The 19,269-nt window shown below is 41.5% G+C and overlaps 1 protein-coding gene across 2 annotated transcripts in view; it reads left to right on the forward strand.

Annotated features, from left to right (window-relative positions):
- The window catches only part of LOC147108662 (adenosine deaminase-like), an 83,562-nt gene that overhangs the window by 11,396 nt on the left and 52,897 nt on the right, over window positions 1-19,269 (forward strand). For both annotated transcript variants that reach the window (XM_086005359.1, XM_086005358.1), the window contains exons 2-3: window positions 1,908-1,969; window positions 12,762-12,884. In XM_086005359.1, the coding sequence (XP_085861485.1) occupies window positions 1,908-1,969; window positions 12,762-12,884 (185 nt within the window). The remainder of the gene's footprint in view (window positions 1-1,907; window positions 1,970-12,761; window positions 12,885-19,269) is intronic.

Genomic DNA, 19,269 nt, shown 5'->3' on the forward strand with positions numbered 1-19,269 from the left:
TTGTGGTGAGGGGAGATTGGGAAAGCGAGCTGCATGCTTTCCCAATGTGCAGCTTGTATCTCAGAAGAGATTGTGGGATAAGGGGGAAGTGGGATGTGAGAAGGAGGATAATAACGTAGGAGGATACCAGCATGTTGTATTCTTTCAGCCCCGCTGCTGGCCAAGGGCTCAGCCATGCCCCTGCCAAGAATGGTCAGCACCGTCTCCTCCAAGGGGGTGAGGTGAAGCTAGGAATGGAGGTGTGCCCTAGAGATTGTTGGTAGGTGTGTGAATTGGGGGTGGGGTGGGGTCATGCATTGAGCAGAGTGTGAGGCTAGTGATGCAGTTGGTAGGAGATAGCTTTTGAAGATGCATTCACTGAACTTGACCACTGGTCTGAGGTTATGAAACTTTTTTGGGCACTGGAGGCAGGTCTTGGAGGTGACATTGCTGGCAGTGATGGCCTCGGCGATGTGGTCCCACATCCTCCTTTCTGGAGGGTCTCCTGGCCCCTTGTGGGTATAGGACCGCTCTTCCACTTTTGGAGTGCTGCGTGCGAGATCTTTGGTGCCCTTTCCCTGACTTGCTGAGCCATTTGTTAGGGCTGAAGCACTTTTACCATTTTTTACATGCTGAAGACCGTGTAGCTTGGAATGATTTTTAATGTTTTTTTCCAGAAGGCAGTTGAGCTCCAAGGCTAGGTCAGAAATGGGGATGTTCGCTGATGACTGCAGTGTTCAGTGCCATTCACAACTCCTCAGATAATGAAGCAGTCCATGCCCGCATGCAATAAGACCTGGACAACGTTTAGGCTTGGGCTGATAAGTGGCAGGTAACATTTGTGCCAGGCAATGACTATCTCCAACAAGCGAGCATCTAACCACCACCCCATGCCATTTAATGGCATTACCATCCTGGGGGGTCACCATTTGACCAGAAACTTAACTGGACCAGCCACATAAATACTGTGGCAACAAGAGCAGGTCAGAGTCTAGGTATTCTGCGACGAGTGTCTCACCTCCTGACTCCCTAAAGCCTTTCCACCATCTACAAGGCACAAGTCAGGAGTGTGATGGAATACTCTCCACTTGCCTGGATGAGTGCAGCGCCATCAACATTCAAGAAGCTCGACACCATACAGGACAAAGTAGCCTGCTTGATTGGCACCCCATCGACTACCTTAAACATTCACTCCCTCCACCACCGGCGTACCGTGGCTGCAGTGTGTACCATCTACAAGATGCACTGCAGCAACTCGCCAAGGCTTCTTCGGCAGCACCTCCCAAACACCGCGACCTCTTCCACCTAGAAGGACAAGGGCAGCAGGCGCATGGGAACACCACCACCTCCAAGTTCCCCTCCAAGTCACACACCATCCTGACTTAGAAGTATATCATCGATCCTTCATCGCCGCTGAGTCAAAATCCAGGAACTCCCTACCTAACAGCACTGTGGGAGTACCTTCACCACACGGACTGCAGCGATTCAAGAAGGCGGCTCACCACCTTCTCAAGGGCAATTAGGGATGGGCAATAAATGCTGGCCTTGCCAGCGATGCCCACATCCCATAAACTAATAAAAAAACTGCCTTTTTTCAGAAGGCAGTTCCCCTTTAAGAGTTCGAGACTACTTTCTAAAATGACAGCCTTGCTTTAAGAAAAGGCAGCCTCGCTCCAGAGATGCTGCAGCCATGCTACATTGGGCCTCCTGCTGAATGCACAGCCTGAAGCAGCTTGTTGGTCGCTCAGCTGTGCGCTGCAATCATTCAAATCAGCAAGCAGCACCAAAATAACGGCACTGCCTGCGATCTTTTTATGGGTGCAAGCAAATCTCATCCCGCGGTGGCACTGCTCGTCTTTGACTGTGTGCTCAAATATAATTCCAGGCCCTTATTTCTAACACAATATTGTCATGTGTTTTTGTTACAGGTGGAGCTTCATCTTCATCTTGACGGGGCAATAAAACCTGAGACAATTTTGTACTTTGGCAAGTAAGTTGTTCACTGGATTAAATAATTTACTGTTGTAAAATCAAAGCAGTCTTTTCATATTTGTCACGTGTTGGAAAAAGGTGTAAATGTGGTGGATCCCTACTTAAGGGCAGAAGTGAGTTTAAGTGTTTACTGTTTTCTTGTTCTGGGAAGAACAGACCTGGTCTCCAGGAGTGGGAGTCCATGAAATATTTAATGTTGTTTAAGTTTTGAGTATTCCAACAGTGAATTATATTTGAGCACACTCAAGTGAGGAACAGCCAGTGCTCTTCCTAAAATGTAGTTACAATATAATTGTGTGTTTTTGTAATACTTGTGAATCTTGCATGTTGCTGTGGCAATTTTATAAGGAACATTATAACATGTAAAATAAAATGCAGGCTTATGTAAGATTAAGGCTAGGCTAGTAAGTGTAATTGTTCTGCATTTTTGGAATGAATCATTGGTTGATTTACAAGTAATTTCAAGTGAGAACCCTGGCGTTGTTTATTTGACAGATCAGTTTAAAAATTTGTGGACAATGGCCCAGGATTTCTTGGAAACTTGCTATTGTTGTTTTATGGTGCAGAAGTCCGAGGAAATTATGGCACAAGTGGTTTAGGAACATGGGCTATGCAGCCCCTCCAGTCTGTTCCTTTATTCAGTTAGGTAATGGCTGACCTGTACCTAGGGTTTCTAACTCGGGTTGGACATATTCCTGAAGGTTTGATCTCCTGCTTCCAAACAGCCCGGCCCCACACTCCCACCATTGGTCGCCCGACATGTCCATCCTCATGGTGCTACCTTGCTACACCAATTGGAAAGTGAATAGATTCTTTATCACCCAATTGAATGATACTTCACTCTCGGTCAATAGCCTTCCCCCCCACCCCATGTCCAATATTTTTATAACTAATAAACAAAGTGTTCAAAAGAAATTTGACTCCAGGCCAATCCTAGTGGGTTGGCAATCCAATCTGTACCTCTGCTCCATTTACCTGCCTTTGTTCCATACTGCTTGATGCCCTTACCCAACAAAAATCTGTTAATTTCAGTCTTGAAAATTTCAATTGACCCAGCATCCACAGCCTTTTGGGGAAGAATTCAGATTTCCACCATCGCTCGTTTGGAAAAATGTTTCCTGATTTCACAACTGTAAATGACTTGGCTCTAATTTTACGATTATGCCCTCTTGTTCTGGATACCTGCACTAGACAAAATGGTTTTCTGTATCTACCCTGTATCAAAACCCTTTATCATTATAAGCACTTTGAGTAGATCACCCCTCAATCTTCTAAACTCAAGGGAATACAAGCCAAGTTTCTGCAACCTGTCATCCTAATTTAACCCTTTAAGCCCTTGCATAATTCTGGTGAATCTGCTCTATACCCCCTTCCAAGGTCAGTTTCTCTTTCCTGAAGTTTAGTTCCCAGAACTGGATGCAGTCCTCCAGATGGGGTCTGACCAAGGCTCTGTACAACTGAAGCACAACGTCCTCCCCTTTGTATTCCTGACCCTGTGTGATCAAGGCATTAGTCTTTTGGATTACTTTGTGTACCTGTGCACTAGTTTTTAGTGATTTTTCTACTTGGACACCCAAATCCCTTTGCTTTTCCACAGCTCCTAGTCTCTTGCTGTTAAGAAAATATTCAAATTTGTCTTGGCTCCAAAGTGAATGACCTCGCACTTCCCCCACATTGAGCTCCATCTGCTGTAGTTTTTCTGACTCGCATAGTCTGTCTACATCCCTTTAACATTCTCCTCTCATCTACACACTTACTGTACCTCCCAACAGTGTAATTTACAATCTTTCATTCCTGCTTCACTTGTGCACCATTCAGAATATCCAGCTTCCTAATGGCCAATTTGCTGCTTGGGCAAAGATATTCTTCATATACACATAAATAAATAAATATATATACATCTTGTGTAAGTATAAAGGTAATGTGCAAAGTTATTGAAGGATAAAACATTTAATAATTTATTTCCAAATGCCTTTACTTTGACGGTAAAGTAAGAATCTCGATTTTAAATAAAGGTTTTCAATTGTAATTTTGTGAATTTTTTTTGAAAAGTTTTCCTTTTGATCACTGAATGTGTAGTTGGGGCTCCAGGGATTGGTTCTGGGCACCCAAGGGAAATCAATCTCCTCTAAACGCACATTTTAAACTCCTGTTTCACACAGGGTGAGTAATTTAATAGACGGCAAAAATTTTAATTTGCTGAGATTTTACAAATTCTAAAGAATAGAGCAAACAATTTCCAACAGAGCTGGAATTCGGAGTTGTTTCAACGGAACAAAACATTTTGCTGCATTGAAATTGTGTGTAGGACTTGTGCTTTTGTAAAGGATTAGGAACATGTGTCATCAGATGGCGGGTATTGGAATTGTATGGAATATTTCAGGAAACTGTAGGTAGAAGATATGGGGGAAATGTAGATAGGACTTTTTAATGATGGTGGCTCAACAATGACCACAAAGGTATCTGACCAGCTAAGTGGACAGCAGGAAAACAAAGCACACAAAAAAACTTATAAAATGGCCTCTAAATTAATCTAGCACAGCTCAACTAGGTCTTTTTAAAAAGCATTTTTTTCAACAGCTCAGGTCCTCGCAACCCTGAATGCGCATTTTATATGGGTGGGTAGATGAGCCAGGGATATCCTGCCAGGGACACAAGAAAGTTGTGTAAAGGCTATTAATGTTATTGTGGACTGATTTAATAATGCCCAACAAATCATTGGGAGAAGTAGGTAATGACACAGCAAAATTGGACGGGGCATAAATAGGTGAAACAATTTTTTGATTAGTTATCATATTAAGTGTTTGTGTTGATATTGGCTCAGACTGGTGCTACTTTGGGTAGAGTGAGGATCTCTGAGTCAGAGCAGGTTCTCTTGGATTTTGTCACGGAAATTTTGCAACTGTGGCGGTGCCTTGTGTAAATTCTTCAAAGCGCAGGTTTACCTTTTCTCAGTTATCTCTCTATTTTGTCAGGCAAACCAGGAGTGTGCCACTTCAAGCCAAGATTATCAAAGGTCCTGAAGAATAGTTGAGTTCATTTCATTGAAATGTGTTTGTTTTTTGGGATGAGGGGAGAAATAGTGTTGGTTCAAAGCTTCAGGAAATAATGCTATCATTTTTAAGTCTATGGCAAAGCTTATTTGATTATATTATAGTCCAAACATTCAATATGTTTACTTTCACAGAAATCACAGAAACCCCACAGTGCAGATAGAGGAGGCTGCCCTTCCTGAAATTTAAGCTCAGGTTCAGGCTATGTGCTCACATATTCAAATAGATATTGATTTGGGAAGTCCCTGGTTAGATCTATGCCGGAGATTTGGATTTGGATCAAAGTCATTGCCATTCACAAAGCTGCATTCATTTACCCTGCTAGGCTCCTGTACATACCTCATATTAAAAAATTGTAGTATGGGTTAATATTTCTTAATCTTCATTACATGATGGTATGTTTTATCACTAATTCTGAATGATGCAATAAATATGAAGCTTCTCTAAACCAATGACTGCGATAGTTCTTAAAAGGAAAGTATCCCCATCAATATCCTTTTGGAAATCGAGATGTCAGAAAGATTAACTTTTAATATACATTTATGTTTTTCCATTCCTATTGAAATTATTTTCAGGTCTGAAATCAGGCTAGAAAATCCTAAAGCAAAATATTGCAGATGCTGAAAATCTGAAATAAAAACAGAAAATGCTGAAAACACTCAGCAAGTCAGGCAACATCTGCGGAGAGAAAAACAGAGTTAACATTTCAGGTTGATGACCTGAATGGGTACGAATAAGGAAGGAATGGTGTAGAATTGGACTGTGGCATTTCCCCCTAGGCTCCCAGTTATGCATCGTAAATTCCCGCCTATCTGGTAAGCTGCCCCTGGAAGCTCATAAGCATAAAGATGGGATTTTGGAGCACTGTGACGTGGAATGTTGGGTTTTTTAAACCCCTTTTCCCACCTTCATTGTATTTATTGAGAAATTTATAATGGAGGTTTTTAAAAAAAAAAAAAAATGTGGCAGACGATACAGTTGCTTAAGGAGAACACAAACAAGGAAAGTGAATGTACTGTTACCTACATTAGAATGACAAATCACAAGATTTCAAATGGGGAACTAAGGCATTTACCATTGTAATGGGGCCAAATGTTCATAGGGTCATAGAATTTCACAGCACCATAGAGTTATAGAATTTGACAGCACAAAAAAAGCCATTCAACCCATCATGCCTGTGCCAACTCTCTGAAAGAGCCATCCAATTAGTCGCTTTTCCCATGCACTTTAAACTTTTTATTTTTCGAATATTTGTCTACTTCTCTTAAAAGCTATTCTATTTTCTACTTGCACTGCTGTTTCTGGTGGAGCATGCTATGTCCGAACAACACCCATGCTACAAAAAAATTCTCTGAACCTCTTTTTGTTCTTTTAATAACGATCTACCAATAAAAGAATCATTTTGAAATTAGTCAGTAAAATCTCTCAATTAAACTCCCATTGTAGTCTCCTCCTCCTAATTCTAAGATGTTTATTTTGAATTATCTGTTAATTTGAATTTCAATCATGCAAAAATGCTTCCTGTGAGTGAGAGATCGGCGGGCATAAGACGGGCGGGGGAATGGGACTAGCTGAAGTGCTCTTGCAGAGAGCTGGCATGGGCTCGATGGGCCATATGGCCTCCTTCTGTGCTGTAACCATTCTTCCATTCTACTGTTTTAGTTAATTGCATTAACTTTGGATTAATAGAAGTAGACTGTATATGACATGAAGGAAAGGTGTGTTAAGATTACTTAACAATGATAGTGTAAAAGCATATTTGTGGATGCATGCAGTTAAGCAAAGGATATTTGTCCTGCTTGCCACTAATGGGCAGAAATCCTCCACAGGCAGATTTGGATAGAAACAATTCTCTAGGTGTGCTGATTATCTTTGCAGGATCTAAAATTGGAGATCTGACCCATGATAGTTTTCCATGACATCTGCCTTCCTTGATGTATGGCTTCATCTAGAGCAGCTGATTTAGAAGGAATTGTAGAAAAATGACAGCACATTTTCTGATACATAAAATTACATTGAATTTCTCGCACAGAAGCAGGCCATTCAGCCCAACCGGTCTTTACGCTCCACACGAGCCTCCTCTCGCTCTATTTACTTCATCTCACCCCATCAAAATATCCTATTCTTTTGTTGCTCATGTACTTATCTAACTTTAAATGCACCTGCGCATTAAGGGGAATTATAGTTGTTAAAGTGAGTCAAGAACATTCTGTCTAGATATCTGTTACAGGAAACTGAGATATCCGGGACCGAGCTGTTGCCGTCCCATCAAAACTGCCGGACAAACCAGCGCTAATGTTAAAACATACGGAAGCTTTTGAGCTCCATATCTAGCAACAAACCCTGTTGCTTAGCAACAGCTTCTAAACAGTTGGCCGTAGCTTGCAAGCGTCTCTGTAGCTAAGCAACAGCTTTAGCTAGACCTTGCAGAGCCTGACTAGTGGGGGGGAAAAAAAGCAACGAAAAGAAAAAAAACTTACTGAACCGACTCCTGAATTTTGCCGGTGGCTCGAGCATTCCGGACAGTTAACCTCCGGATAAACCAAAGTTTCCTGTACTAAACAAGTGTAAATCTGCTTGCTTTAAGGCATGCCTGACCAATATTCTAATGTCCTCACCAGTAAACTACGCATTAAAGCACAAGGTGAGATGTGAGCTGAATGGTTTTTAGGTCAGGATTCCATATGAACCCTGAGGATCTTTTACTACACCAAAAAGCCATACTTCAGGGAGAACTATTTTTAGTTTAATATTAGATTAATTTTGCTTTTAAGGTCTATCAATCTCTGGACATCCCAAAGTGCTTCACAGCCATTAAAGTACTTTTTGAAATGTAACCACTATTGTAATGTAGGCAATGTTTATGCACAACAGCAGTGAGATTAAAAAAACAACCAAATAATTTGTTTTTTTAAGGGTGTTGGTTGAAGGATAAATGTTGGTCTGTAAACCTCTGCTCTTTGAATAGTGCTATGGAATCTTTTACACACACTTGAGGGGACACGGTCCTTTGTTTAACATCTCATCTGAAAGACAGCACCCTGTACAATGCAGCATTTCCTCAGTACTGCATTGAAATGTCAGCCTATGATTGAATGAAGTCTTTCAAATGGCAAGCTTTTTATATCTATTAAAAAGACACAAAACATGTATTTTGGATACCTTTAACCCATTTGGTGCCACTTTCATTGTACCAGCTGAAGTGATCCCATGGGTTGCTGACTCAGTTGTGTGTTGGGATTGATTTTCATGCGTGGTGCACATCAAATTGCTGCTTTGTATTTTCTGATTAAGGGTGACGGGAAGGGGGAGGCGGGTGGGTGGTGGCAATCCTGAAATGGCCATACACAAATGACATTTGCTGTGTCTGTGACCATGATGCATTTTCCATCTTCATCTCTCTCTCTCAGCATCCTTTGACATGATTAACCACACCATCCTTCATTGTCCAGCTCTGTGGATCTGACCTTGGTTGGTTCCACTTTTGCCTATCCAGTCCTAGCCAGAGTATCTCCAGAAATGACTTCTCTTTCCAGCCCTGCCCTGATACCTCTGGAAACGTCCAAGGATTTATTCTTGGCTTGCTCCTCTTTCTCATCTCTGCCCTTGCCTCAGCCCATCTGCTGAAACTCTTATCCATGTCTTTGCCACTTCCAGAATTGACTCTTCAAATGTTCTCCTGGCCTCCGCTTCTCCAGTTTCTGTAAACTTCAGCTCATCCAAATCTCTGCTGCCTGTATCCTATCCTGCACCAAGTTCTGCTCACCCATCACTCCTGTCCTTGCTGACCCACATTAGCTCCTGTTCCCCCAAAGTCTCCCAATTTAAAAATCTCATTTTCATGTTAAAATTTCTTCGTGGCCTCACTTCTCCCTATCTCTAAATTCCTCCAAACCGACACCCACAAACCCTTCGCACCCACCCCGCCAAAGAACTCTCTGTTGCTCTCACTCTGGCCTCTCCTGCATCCCTCCCTCCCTTTGACTCAGCATTGGCAGCTGTGGCTTCAGCTGTCAGAATTCTCTCCCTTAACCACTCTGGATGTCCACCTCCTACTCCTCCTCAAAGTCCTACTCGTTGACCAAGCTTTTGGCCACCCCTCGTAATATGTCGTTCTTTGGCACAGAGTCCATTTTAGTCTGATTGCATCTCTGTGAAGCATCTTGGGACATTTTTCTTTGTTCAAAAACTATATAAATGCAAGTAGTTTATGTTTGTATATTTGTAGAATGTAGTTTTTGCTATTTGACACTTTTTTTCATCTTTACTGATCACATCTATAAAAATAGTATGATACAATTATGATTGGTCTGCCATATTGCTGTATGTTATAATGGTGACCAGAATATTCACCTGTTGCAGCCCCCACCCCCCACGCGCCAACCAAAAAACAAACCTCTTACGACAGTTTTTTTTAATCCACTGCATTTTGCCCCTTAAAAAGAGCTTTTGCTGGAGCAGGAGAAGCCCTGTGGAAATTCCCATACTTGTTTAGAAATAGAATTGTTTTATTCGTGAAAGGCCAGTGTGCGACTTGCTGCTGGGACCAGTGCTCTGGCGAACCTAATAGGGCAGTAGACAGGGCTTTAAACTAATGAAAGGGGAGGTGGGAGGATTCAGGAAAGAGTAAATTTAAAAGCAGCGAGAGAAGTGTTGAGGCTCTAGAGCAGAGTAGAGTTTTGGGTAAAAATAAGCAGAGTGGGGTCAGGAAGGGACAGAGAGAGTAACAAAGGTAATAAGGCATCAGGGTACTGTAAAATAGAAATAAGTCGAAGCTAAAGGCACTATATCTGAATGTGCAAAGCATTCTCGGCAAAATAGATGAATTAATAGCACAGATAGAAATTAACAGGTTTGATCTAATAGCCATTACAGAGATGTGGTTGCAATGTGGCCAAGGTTGGGAACTAAATATTCCAGGACACTTAACTTTTGGAAGATATAGGCAAAATGGAAAAGGAGGAGGGATAGCTCTGATAAAGGATGGGATAAAGACAGTGGAGCGAAAAGATCCTAGCTCCGACAATCAAGAAGTAGAATCAGTTTGGGTGGAGCTAAGAAACCGCAAGGAGTTGTTTATAGGCCCCCAAACAATAGTTGTAATGTAGGGCAGAGTATAAATCAGGAAATTAGAGGTGCATGTAACAAGGGCATCTACATATAGACTGGGCAAACCAAATTTGCAGTAATAGTGTGGAGGATGAATTGATGGAATGTATGCAAGATAGTTTTCTAGATCAGTATGTTGAGGAACCAACTAGGGAACAGGCTATTTTAGATCTAGTATTGTGCAATGAGAGGGTAAATTAATAACCTTTTAGTAAAGGGGCCTTTAGGGAAGCGTGACCATAATATGATAGAATTTTATAGAGCATTTGAAAGTGATTCAGTTAAATCCAAAACTAGGGTCTTAAATCTAAACAGAGCAAACTATGTAGGTATGAGGGGCGAGTTGGCTAAAGTAGATTGGGAAACTACATTAAAAGGTATAATGGTAGACAAGCAATGGCTAGTATTTAAAGAATTAATACATAATTTACAACAAATATACATTTTTTTATGCACAAAAATCCCACAGGAAAAGTGGTCCAACCATGGCTAACAAGAGAAGTTAAAGATAGTATTAGATCAAAGGAAGAGGCTTATAATGTTGCCAAAATGAGTAGTAAGCCTGAGGATTGGGACGATTTTAGAATTCAACAAAGGAGGACCAAGAAATTGATAAAGAAAGGGAAAATAGAAAATGAGAGTAAACTGGCAAGAGACATACAAACAGACTTTAAAAGCTTCTAGATGTATGTAAAAAGGAAAAGATTAGCGAATGTAAACGTGGGTCTCTTACAGGCTGAGACAGGAGAAATTATCATGGAGAATAAGGAAATGGCAGAGAAATTAAACAAATTGTGTCTGCATGGAAGAAGACACAAAAACTTCCCAGAAATAGTGGAGAACCAAGGGTCTAGCGAGAATGAGGAACTGAAAGAAATTGGTATTAGTAAAAAAAAAAAAAAAAAGTACTGGAGAAATTAATGGGATTGAAAACCGATAAATCCCCATGATCTGATGGCCTACATCCTAAGGTTTTGAAAGAGGTGGCTGTAGAGATAGTGGATGCATTGGTTGTCATTTTCCAAAATTCCACAGATTCTAGAACGGTTCCTGCAGATTGGAAGGTAGCAAATGTAACCCCATTATTTAAGAAAGGAGGGAGAGAAAACTGGGAGCTACAGATCAGTTAGCCTGACATCAGTAGTAGGGTAAGTGCTATAATCTGTTAAGGACATGGTAACAGGGCACTGAGAAAATAATATGGGCAGAGTCAACACGGATTTATGAAAGGGAAATCGCGTTTGACAAATCTGTTAGAGTTTTTTGAGGCTGTAACTAGCAGAATAGATAGGGGGAACCAGTGGATGTGGTGTATTTAGATTTTCAGAAGGCATTCAATAAGGTGCCACACAAGAGGTTATTAAACAAAATTAGGGCTCATGTGATTGGGGGTAATACACTAGCATGGACTGAGGATTGGTTAATGGGCAAAAAACAGAAAGTAGGAATAAACTGGTTATTTTTAGGTTGGCAGGCTGCAACTGGTGGGGTACTGCAACAATCTGTGCTTGGGCCTCAGCTATTCACAATCTATATCAATGATTTGGATGAGGGGACCAAATGAAATATATCCAAGTTTGCTGATGATACAAAGCTAGGTGGGAATGTAAGTTGTGAGGAGGATGCAAAGAGGCTTCAAGGGGATATAGACAAGCTAAGTGAGTGGGTAAGAACATGGCCAATGGAATATAATGTGGAGAAATGTGAAATTATCCACTTTGGTAGGAAAAATAGAAATGAGTTTTTTAAATGGTGAGAGATTGGGAAATGTTGGTGTTCAGAGGGACCTGTGTGTCCTTGTACATGAATCACTGAAAGTTAACATGCAGGTACAGCAAGCAATTAGGAAAGTAAATGGTATGTTGGCCTTTATTACAAGAGGATTTGAGTATAAGAGTAAAGACGTCTTACTGCAATTATATAGGGCCCTGGTGAGACCACACCTGGAGTATTGTGTATAGTTTTGGTCTTGTTACCTAAGGAAGGATATACTTGCCATAGAGGGAGTGCAACGAAGGTTCACCAGATTGATTCCTGGGATGGGGGAATTGTCCTATGAGGAGAGATTGAGTAGACTAGGCCTATATTCGTTGGAGTTTAGAAGAATGAGGTGTGATCTCATTGAAACATACAAAATTCTTACAGGGCTTGACAGGGTCGATGCAGAGAGGATGTTTCCCTTGACTGGGGAGTCTAGAACCATGGGTCACAGTCTCGGAATAAGGGGTTGGCCATTTAGGACTGAGATGAGGAGAAATGTCTTCACTCAGAGGGTGGTGAATCTTTGGAATTCTCTACCCCAGAGGGCTGTGGAGGCTCAGTTGTTGAGTGTATTCAAGACAGATCGATAGATTTTTGGGTATTAAGGGAATTGAGGGATATGGGGATAGTGCAAGAAAGTGGAGTTGAGGTAGATCAGCCATGATCTTATTGAATGGTGGAGCAGGCTCGAGGGGCCAAATGGCCTCCTCCTCCTATTTCTTGTGTTCTTATGCAGTTTTCCTTAATTTTCCATCAAATGGCATACTTTCCAATAATGCATAACGTTCATACTGATTACGAACATCATGGAACTATTTGTAATCACTTGGGGTATTTGTCTAAATTGAACTTTTTCTTTGTTTTTAGAAAACGAGGTATCAAATTGCCAGCAGACTCAGTGGAAGGGCTTGTGAGCTGCATTGGATATGACAAACCCCTTAATCTCACGCAATTTCTTAAAATCTTTAACAACTACATGCCAGCCATAGCGTAAGTAAAGCTGACATTTTATTATTTCATTATATTTATTGAAACCAGGTTTTGCTGTTATTTTTAACTATCCAAACCTATAAGGCAAATATTGGGTTTGATATGAGTAAAGGCTATTCGATAAGTACCTGAAGGATAAAAAATTGCAGGGCTATGGAGAAAGGGCGGGGGATTGGGACTAGCTGACATGCTCTTGCAGAGAGCCGGCACGGACTCGACGGGCCGAATGGCCTCCTTCTGTGCTGTAATGATTCTATGAATGTGTTGCATTATTTAAAGAAGAATATTGTTACCATAGCTTGCACTTGCCTTTAACAAAGTAAAACATCACGGTGCTTTTAAGAGGAAACTGGCGACTAAAGCCCCATTTTTAACTCCCAGCCGGCAAACCTTCCTGCTCCTCAGAGGCCAGGAGATTTTAACACCCCTCGGAATGGTTGGGGGTCGGGAGGGCATCACGGTTGGGGGAGAGGGATGGAAGGCTGGGCATGAGAAGCTCAAGACTTTCTTGTAGGGCTCAGAGGAGCACTCCTCCTCCCTGGTTCACAAGGAAACGTAAAAAGAAAATCACATTTTCTGGGCCTCTTTTGGCCCGGTTTCTCTTGCCACCAGGTTGGCCTGGCAGAGAAGCCATGCTGGCTTCACTGTGAAGGCTCTTGGTTTAAATTGCTGTGGGGCACCGATGCTGCCATTGGAGCCCGATCTACAAAATTTAAAGAAAAGCCACACTGCCTTCCAGCAGGTGTCCCCTTGCCTGCTCAGGAGCAGGTTAAAATTGCAATCCATGGGAAGGCAGTGGGTAAGCCACACTGGCCATTGTAGCTGCGGCGCGGTCGGGCAAGGTTCTCAAGGTGCTCTCGAGTTTGGAAGGAGGGTTAGGGGAGGTGACACAAGTTGAAGAAGTAGGCTTGTGAAAATGGGGAGAGATGTGATCACATGGAGGGCTTTGGAAAGTGAGTTCCAGAGCACTGAGATGTGATGAATGAAGGCTCACTGTTGATGGTAGAGCAAAAGCAGGGAGGGAGACACAGTACAACGGAGTTGGAAGAGTAGAGGTTGGATGTTGGGCTGGAGAAGGTTAGAGGTAGGGTAGGCAAGGCCGTGAAGGGATTTATAGACAAGAATTTAAAAATCAGTATCGGGTGAATGATATTTAGTCCAGGATCGGATGTGGGTGGTAGAGTTATGAATAAGGCTGGGTTTGTGTAGGGTGGAGGAAGAAGTGAAGCCTAGTAGTGGTTGGAATGCAGTAGGTGTATAGGCAACTAATAAGGCAGAGTAAAAGTAAGCAATCTTGGCAATACGTCCTATGTGAAATTTGAAGCTCCGCTCTAGGTCAAGCAGCACATCTAGCTCAGGTGGGTTCACCTAGAGCAAGCATCTGGGAAAGCAAATGGAATTGTGGCTTAAGGTATGAATTGTCTAGCAAGGGCCAAAAAGGATTGCTTCTATCTTACTGGAGAAGGTTTTGGCTCATCAATGACTTGCTATTGGGCAGCAGTGCACAAGTCATAGAACAGAGGGTGGTGGCAGCACCTATATGGAAAAACAGGAGGGATCCTCAGATTAAATCTTGGGGCACAGCAGAAGTGACTGTGTGTGGGCTTGGGAGGAGAAGCCAGTGCAGAGATATGCTGTCTATGTTTGGCTAAGTAGAAATGGAACCGTGATAGGATGGTGCCAGAGGGGTGGTGGAAGAGGATGGGGTGGTTGACTATGTTTAAAGCTGCGAAAAGGTTGAGGAGAAAATGCGTCATGTTCCCAGGATATCATTGGTAACTTTGACCAGGGTGCTGTTGGCAAGGCAAAAACAAAATTGATAGGAATTAAAGCAGTGATTGATGTGGAAAATGTTTGCAATGTGGGCTGCAATAATTTGTTCGAGAACCTTGGAGAGGAATGGGAGGTTGGCAAGAGTGTTGGGATCCAGGTTGGGCTTTTTAAAGACTCGTGATGACAGCTGGGCAAAACCTTGCTGGCCTTATTGTGGCAAGAAGTTGAGAGGAAAAATTAATAGTATTGGAAGCTGTAACCTGAATGGATCAGCTAAAAAAATTGGAAAGAGTTTGAAAGCCTTTAAACACTATCTTTTTGGATCTGCATATATATAAAGTATATAACTCCACATTTGCTTTTACAGAGTGTGTTGCAGCCTTATGCGTTCAGTCATTGTATACTCTGTATGGAGAGAGTTGATACCTTGGTTCTTAAACTATTGCAGTGTATTATTAGTATTATCGATTTCTCAATTTGCTGCTGACATGCTGGTATTACTATAGAGCTCGACACACAATGCCATGTATCTTTAAATGTATTTTTATTATTTTATCCTCCCTCGTACATCACACAGTCTCTACAAATATGCCTGACATCTAATTTTTTTTTTTTTTTTTTTTTTTTAAAAAGTAAAATGTTATACATAATGTAAAGAATAATGTTCAAGGCAGTAAAGTCAATGCAGTGCTGAAGTTGTGATTTTTAAAATGTCAAACTTCACTCTGAATTGCTCGATTTGAATTATTGCCTTGTAATTATCTTTTAACCATCTGTTGTGCAGTTTACAGTTGAAATCTATATCCATGCAGATAAGAGGCCTGTATATTATACTCTATCTGGACTCTGTTGATGTAATTGTACTTTAATGATCCAAAGCACCCTGTATTCTCCATTTCATTAAAGAATGAATATCTAACCCAACATCAGAGTGCACAAAGTTTAATCAGTGTCTGAATAGTGGGAAAATGGAATGCTGCCTGTTAAAGTGCTTTTAGTTTTTCTCTCAAATTAAGCAGTTTTATGCTGCATTCATTAGTACAAAAATGGGGACTGGAAAAAAAATAATTTTGGTCAATGGAGAGACAACCACAAAAATAAATAATCTGCATTTATATAGCACCTTTCATGTCTTCAGCATTTCCAAAAGCAGCCAATGTGCACATAGCCAGGTCCCACAAACACCAAGTGAAATAATTAATCTGTTTTGGGGGTGTAGAAATATAGAAGTAGTGGAAGCTATTGAGACTAGTAAAAGAAAAATAGACTTGAATTTACATATTGCTTAATCGTATGTCAAATGTCTCAAAGTGCTTCATATACAATCATTCCAAAGTGAAGTGACTGTTGTCAAATGTGGTGGCCAATTTGCAGATATCAACATGCCAGAAACAGTGATTGATTGGATGAATAACCGGGTAATCTGTTTTTGTGATGTTGGTTGAGGGAAGAAGTTAGCAAATTGCTTGTCTCATTAGTGCCATGGGATCTTTAATATCCACCTATCTAGACCGCAGTTTAACAATTAATCCAAAGGCAGCACTGCCTCATTACTACACAGTGACAACCTAGTTTATATACTTAACTCCTGGAATGGGAGTCCACCTCCGCATCTGGCTTAGAGGCAAGACTCTACCAATTGAGTCAAGCTGATATTCTATGCCAGTTGTCTGGGAATCAGCACCAGTATGTTGTTTTCAATTGGAAGATCATGTCATTTTTGTTGTGACTGGCGGCCTGTGTGGAAAATGTGTCTAACTGGCATGGGAAAAGAATAATAGTATTTGTAATAAGTGTAAAACTAAGATGAAATACATTTTTTATAACAAGTTTAATTAGGTTCTATTTCTGATACAATATTCCCCTCCTGATTTGTCTATTTTAAGTTAAATGCATTCAAAACCATCTGCCGAGTCCATCCAGTTCATTCCCTCATATTTATTTAGGAATTGAGCTGACAAAATATCTGGCATTCAAGGGCCTTGCTAAGAGACTCTTAATCAGCGTTGGCACAATTGAATAATAAAGCATGTGAATGTGTGTGCTTTTCTAATTTTATAACAACATGGTCAGTTATTTTTGTGCTAAACATTCTTCAATTAATAAATATTGTTGCTTCTGTACTTGTATAAAGTACATTTATATGGCACGTATTGAATACAAGGTTCTAGTTGAGGCTCCCATGTATATGCTCAAAAGGTTGAATTCATACAGAAGCTAGGTTTGTTCCCATATTCATTTTACTGCTGCCTTCTCTCCAGAGCAGGTACCATACATCCAGCTGCGAGGGTAGCAAGGCAAACTGGTGAATTGCATAATCAGCTGCTGAGAAGTTTATTTGCTATTCTCCTGTGACAAGATATTTTGCTTCTATGCACTGCCTCACATGCTCATTGTGTCATCAATTGCGCTGCATGTCTGCATTTTCTCACTCAATGGCTAGTTCTTCAGTTATTGGTTGTATTAATGCATCATGCACAAGGCATCCATAAGAGGCTTTTTAATAATGTTTCTTTCCTTTTCTCCTGAAGGTATTGACATGTTGGGGTATGGTTGGATAGATGCTGGGTGCCCTCCAGTACCTATGCAGTACCTAGCCCAAGTGGTAATTCTTCATCTGTGGGCCTAGAGATGGTGTTGGCAGGCTTTTGAGCCATAGGATGCTCTCGAATGAGCTCACACTTGCACACTTTCCAGCAGGGATCACTGCATACCAATCAGCAGCAGTAACTCTGGCTGATTTTTTTTTTATTGCTGTTGTCTTCCCTCCCTAGTCAAAGGGTGCTGAGGTCAATTGTACAATGCCTATTGCAGTTCCAGCTAAGCTCAGCTAAAGTAGCACAAAGCAGAGTTCCAATCTGGGAGCCTTCTGGTCTGGATTGTTCCATCCACACAATGTATTGCTTCATGACAATAAGCCCCGACAGGAAGATCAGGTGCTGTAGATGTCTGCGTAGGAATTGCTCTCGCACAGCATCGGGAGAAGATCAGCTCCTTCAAATTCGACTGTGTACTCATAAGCGATGCAAGATGCACCCTTTGTGTCCTGCATTTGGTTCGAAGGTTTTGGATTCAGTTCTATGCTCATTCTAACCATAGTTGACTTTAGAAGCCAAGGTCCAATCATAATTGTTGTTGCCAAGTATTTCCTATTGCTACTCCTGTTGCAAATTGTGACCTTTCAGAGCTAAATATACTCTTTGATGCTAATAATTGTCTAATGGCTCAGAGATAAAAAGTCTCTGGCTGAAATTTTCCTGTGCCTCGTATCCAGAGGGTATCTAATCAGATACCTGTAATTTTCCTGTCCATTGATTTTAAATGGGCCTTGCACCTCCAATTTTCTGCTGCATGCAAGGCCCTGCTAATGGCACATAGTCACAAAAGATTGTGTCCTCTATCTTTGCGTTTCAGATTAGGAGGCTCCAACGTTCAAACCTTGGGTATGCTGTTAGCTAATCTCAGCCAGACAGCGGAGGAGTGCTACATTAGTCCATAATGCTCATGGGTTACGGAGGAGAAAATCAGCCAATGTTTCTGCTCCTCAATGCTATATTGCAACCCCTGCTTGAAGGTGCATGTGTGTGGACGCTGAGTGAGGACAAAATTGAGCTTGGTGCTGATAGGCTATTCAATTGTGATGACTATCAGCAATTGCTGTTAAGGATCGTATAAATAATGACCAATTGGCGAGATACTGAAGGGCAACTGCTGCATGTGGAACTGTACCCCAGTATAGTCTTTAGGAAAGAGGAATTGGAAAGGAAAAAAATACTTAAGAATTAATAGTAATTCTGCTGTCTTGTGCTCCCAATGAGATACCAGGTCCGAGCTCGGACTACAGCATTGTTCCTCTGATTCTCCAACCCATGCTCCTTGTGAGCACGGCTTCCCACTGCGAGCATGGGATTGCAAAATTAACCCCATTAGCTCAAGTATCAAAGGCAAATTGTCAGAGGATGCAGTCACCTTGCACATGCAACTTACAAATATACTAGCTTTTTATAGGGCTAATAGTGTGAGATGCATGAAATGCATTTGCATGGAGGCCTGAAGCCTATTCCATGTGCAGTCTGTACGTCAATGCAATCTGGGAGCATTCACTGGGCGCAAGGTGCATTAAAAGCCTGATGGTTATGTTAATGAATAGAGATCCGAAAAATATGATCTTGTGGCCTGAGCAGGGCCTTTTTCATTTTTTATTTATTCATTCACAGGATGTGGGTGTCGCTGGCAAGGCCAGCATTTATTGTCCATCCCTAATTGCCCTCTAAGGTGGTGGTGAGCAGCCCCCTTGAACCGTTGCAGTCCGTGTGATGAAGGTACTGATGAGCTAAAGACTGTTCTAAAATGGACACTGCAAAGGTGTAGTGTTCTTTTTAGCTGGACTCTTGCTGTTAAAGGCACATTAATGTTTTTCCTGTATCTCTTAACAATCACTTGCTGCAGTAGTTTGGTCTTGTTGGACAAAGGAAGACCAGAAAATATCTAGTAGCCTTCCTGGGAGCTTTTTAAAACTACACAGCATCTCTTATCTGTGCCTGTCTGTACAGTTGAAGCTATTGAGCTTATTTTCATGCAGCAGTGAGCACCCTGTGGGTATATTTACCTC

The sequence above is a fragment of the Somniosus microcephalus genome, chromosome 13 (genome assembly GCF_052327205.1).
Source record: "Somniosus microcephalus isolate GS21.2 chromosome 13, FLI_Smic_1.0, whole genome shotgun sequence".
Lineage (NCBI taxonomy): Eukaryota > Metazoa > Chordata > Chondrichthyes > Squaliformes > Somniosidae > Somniosus > Somniosus microcephalus.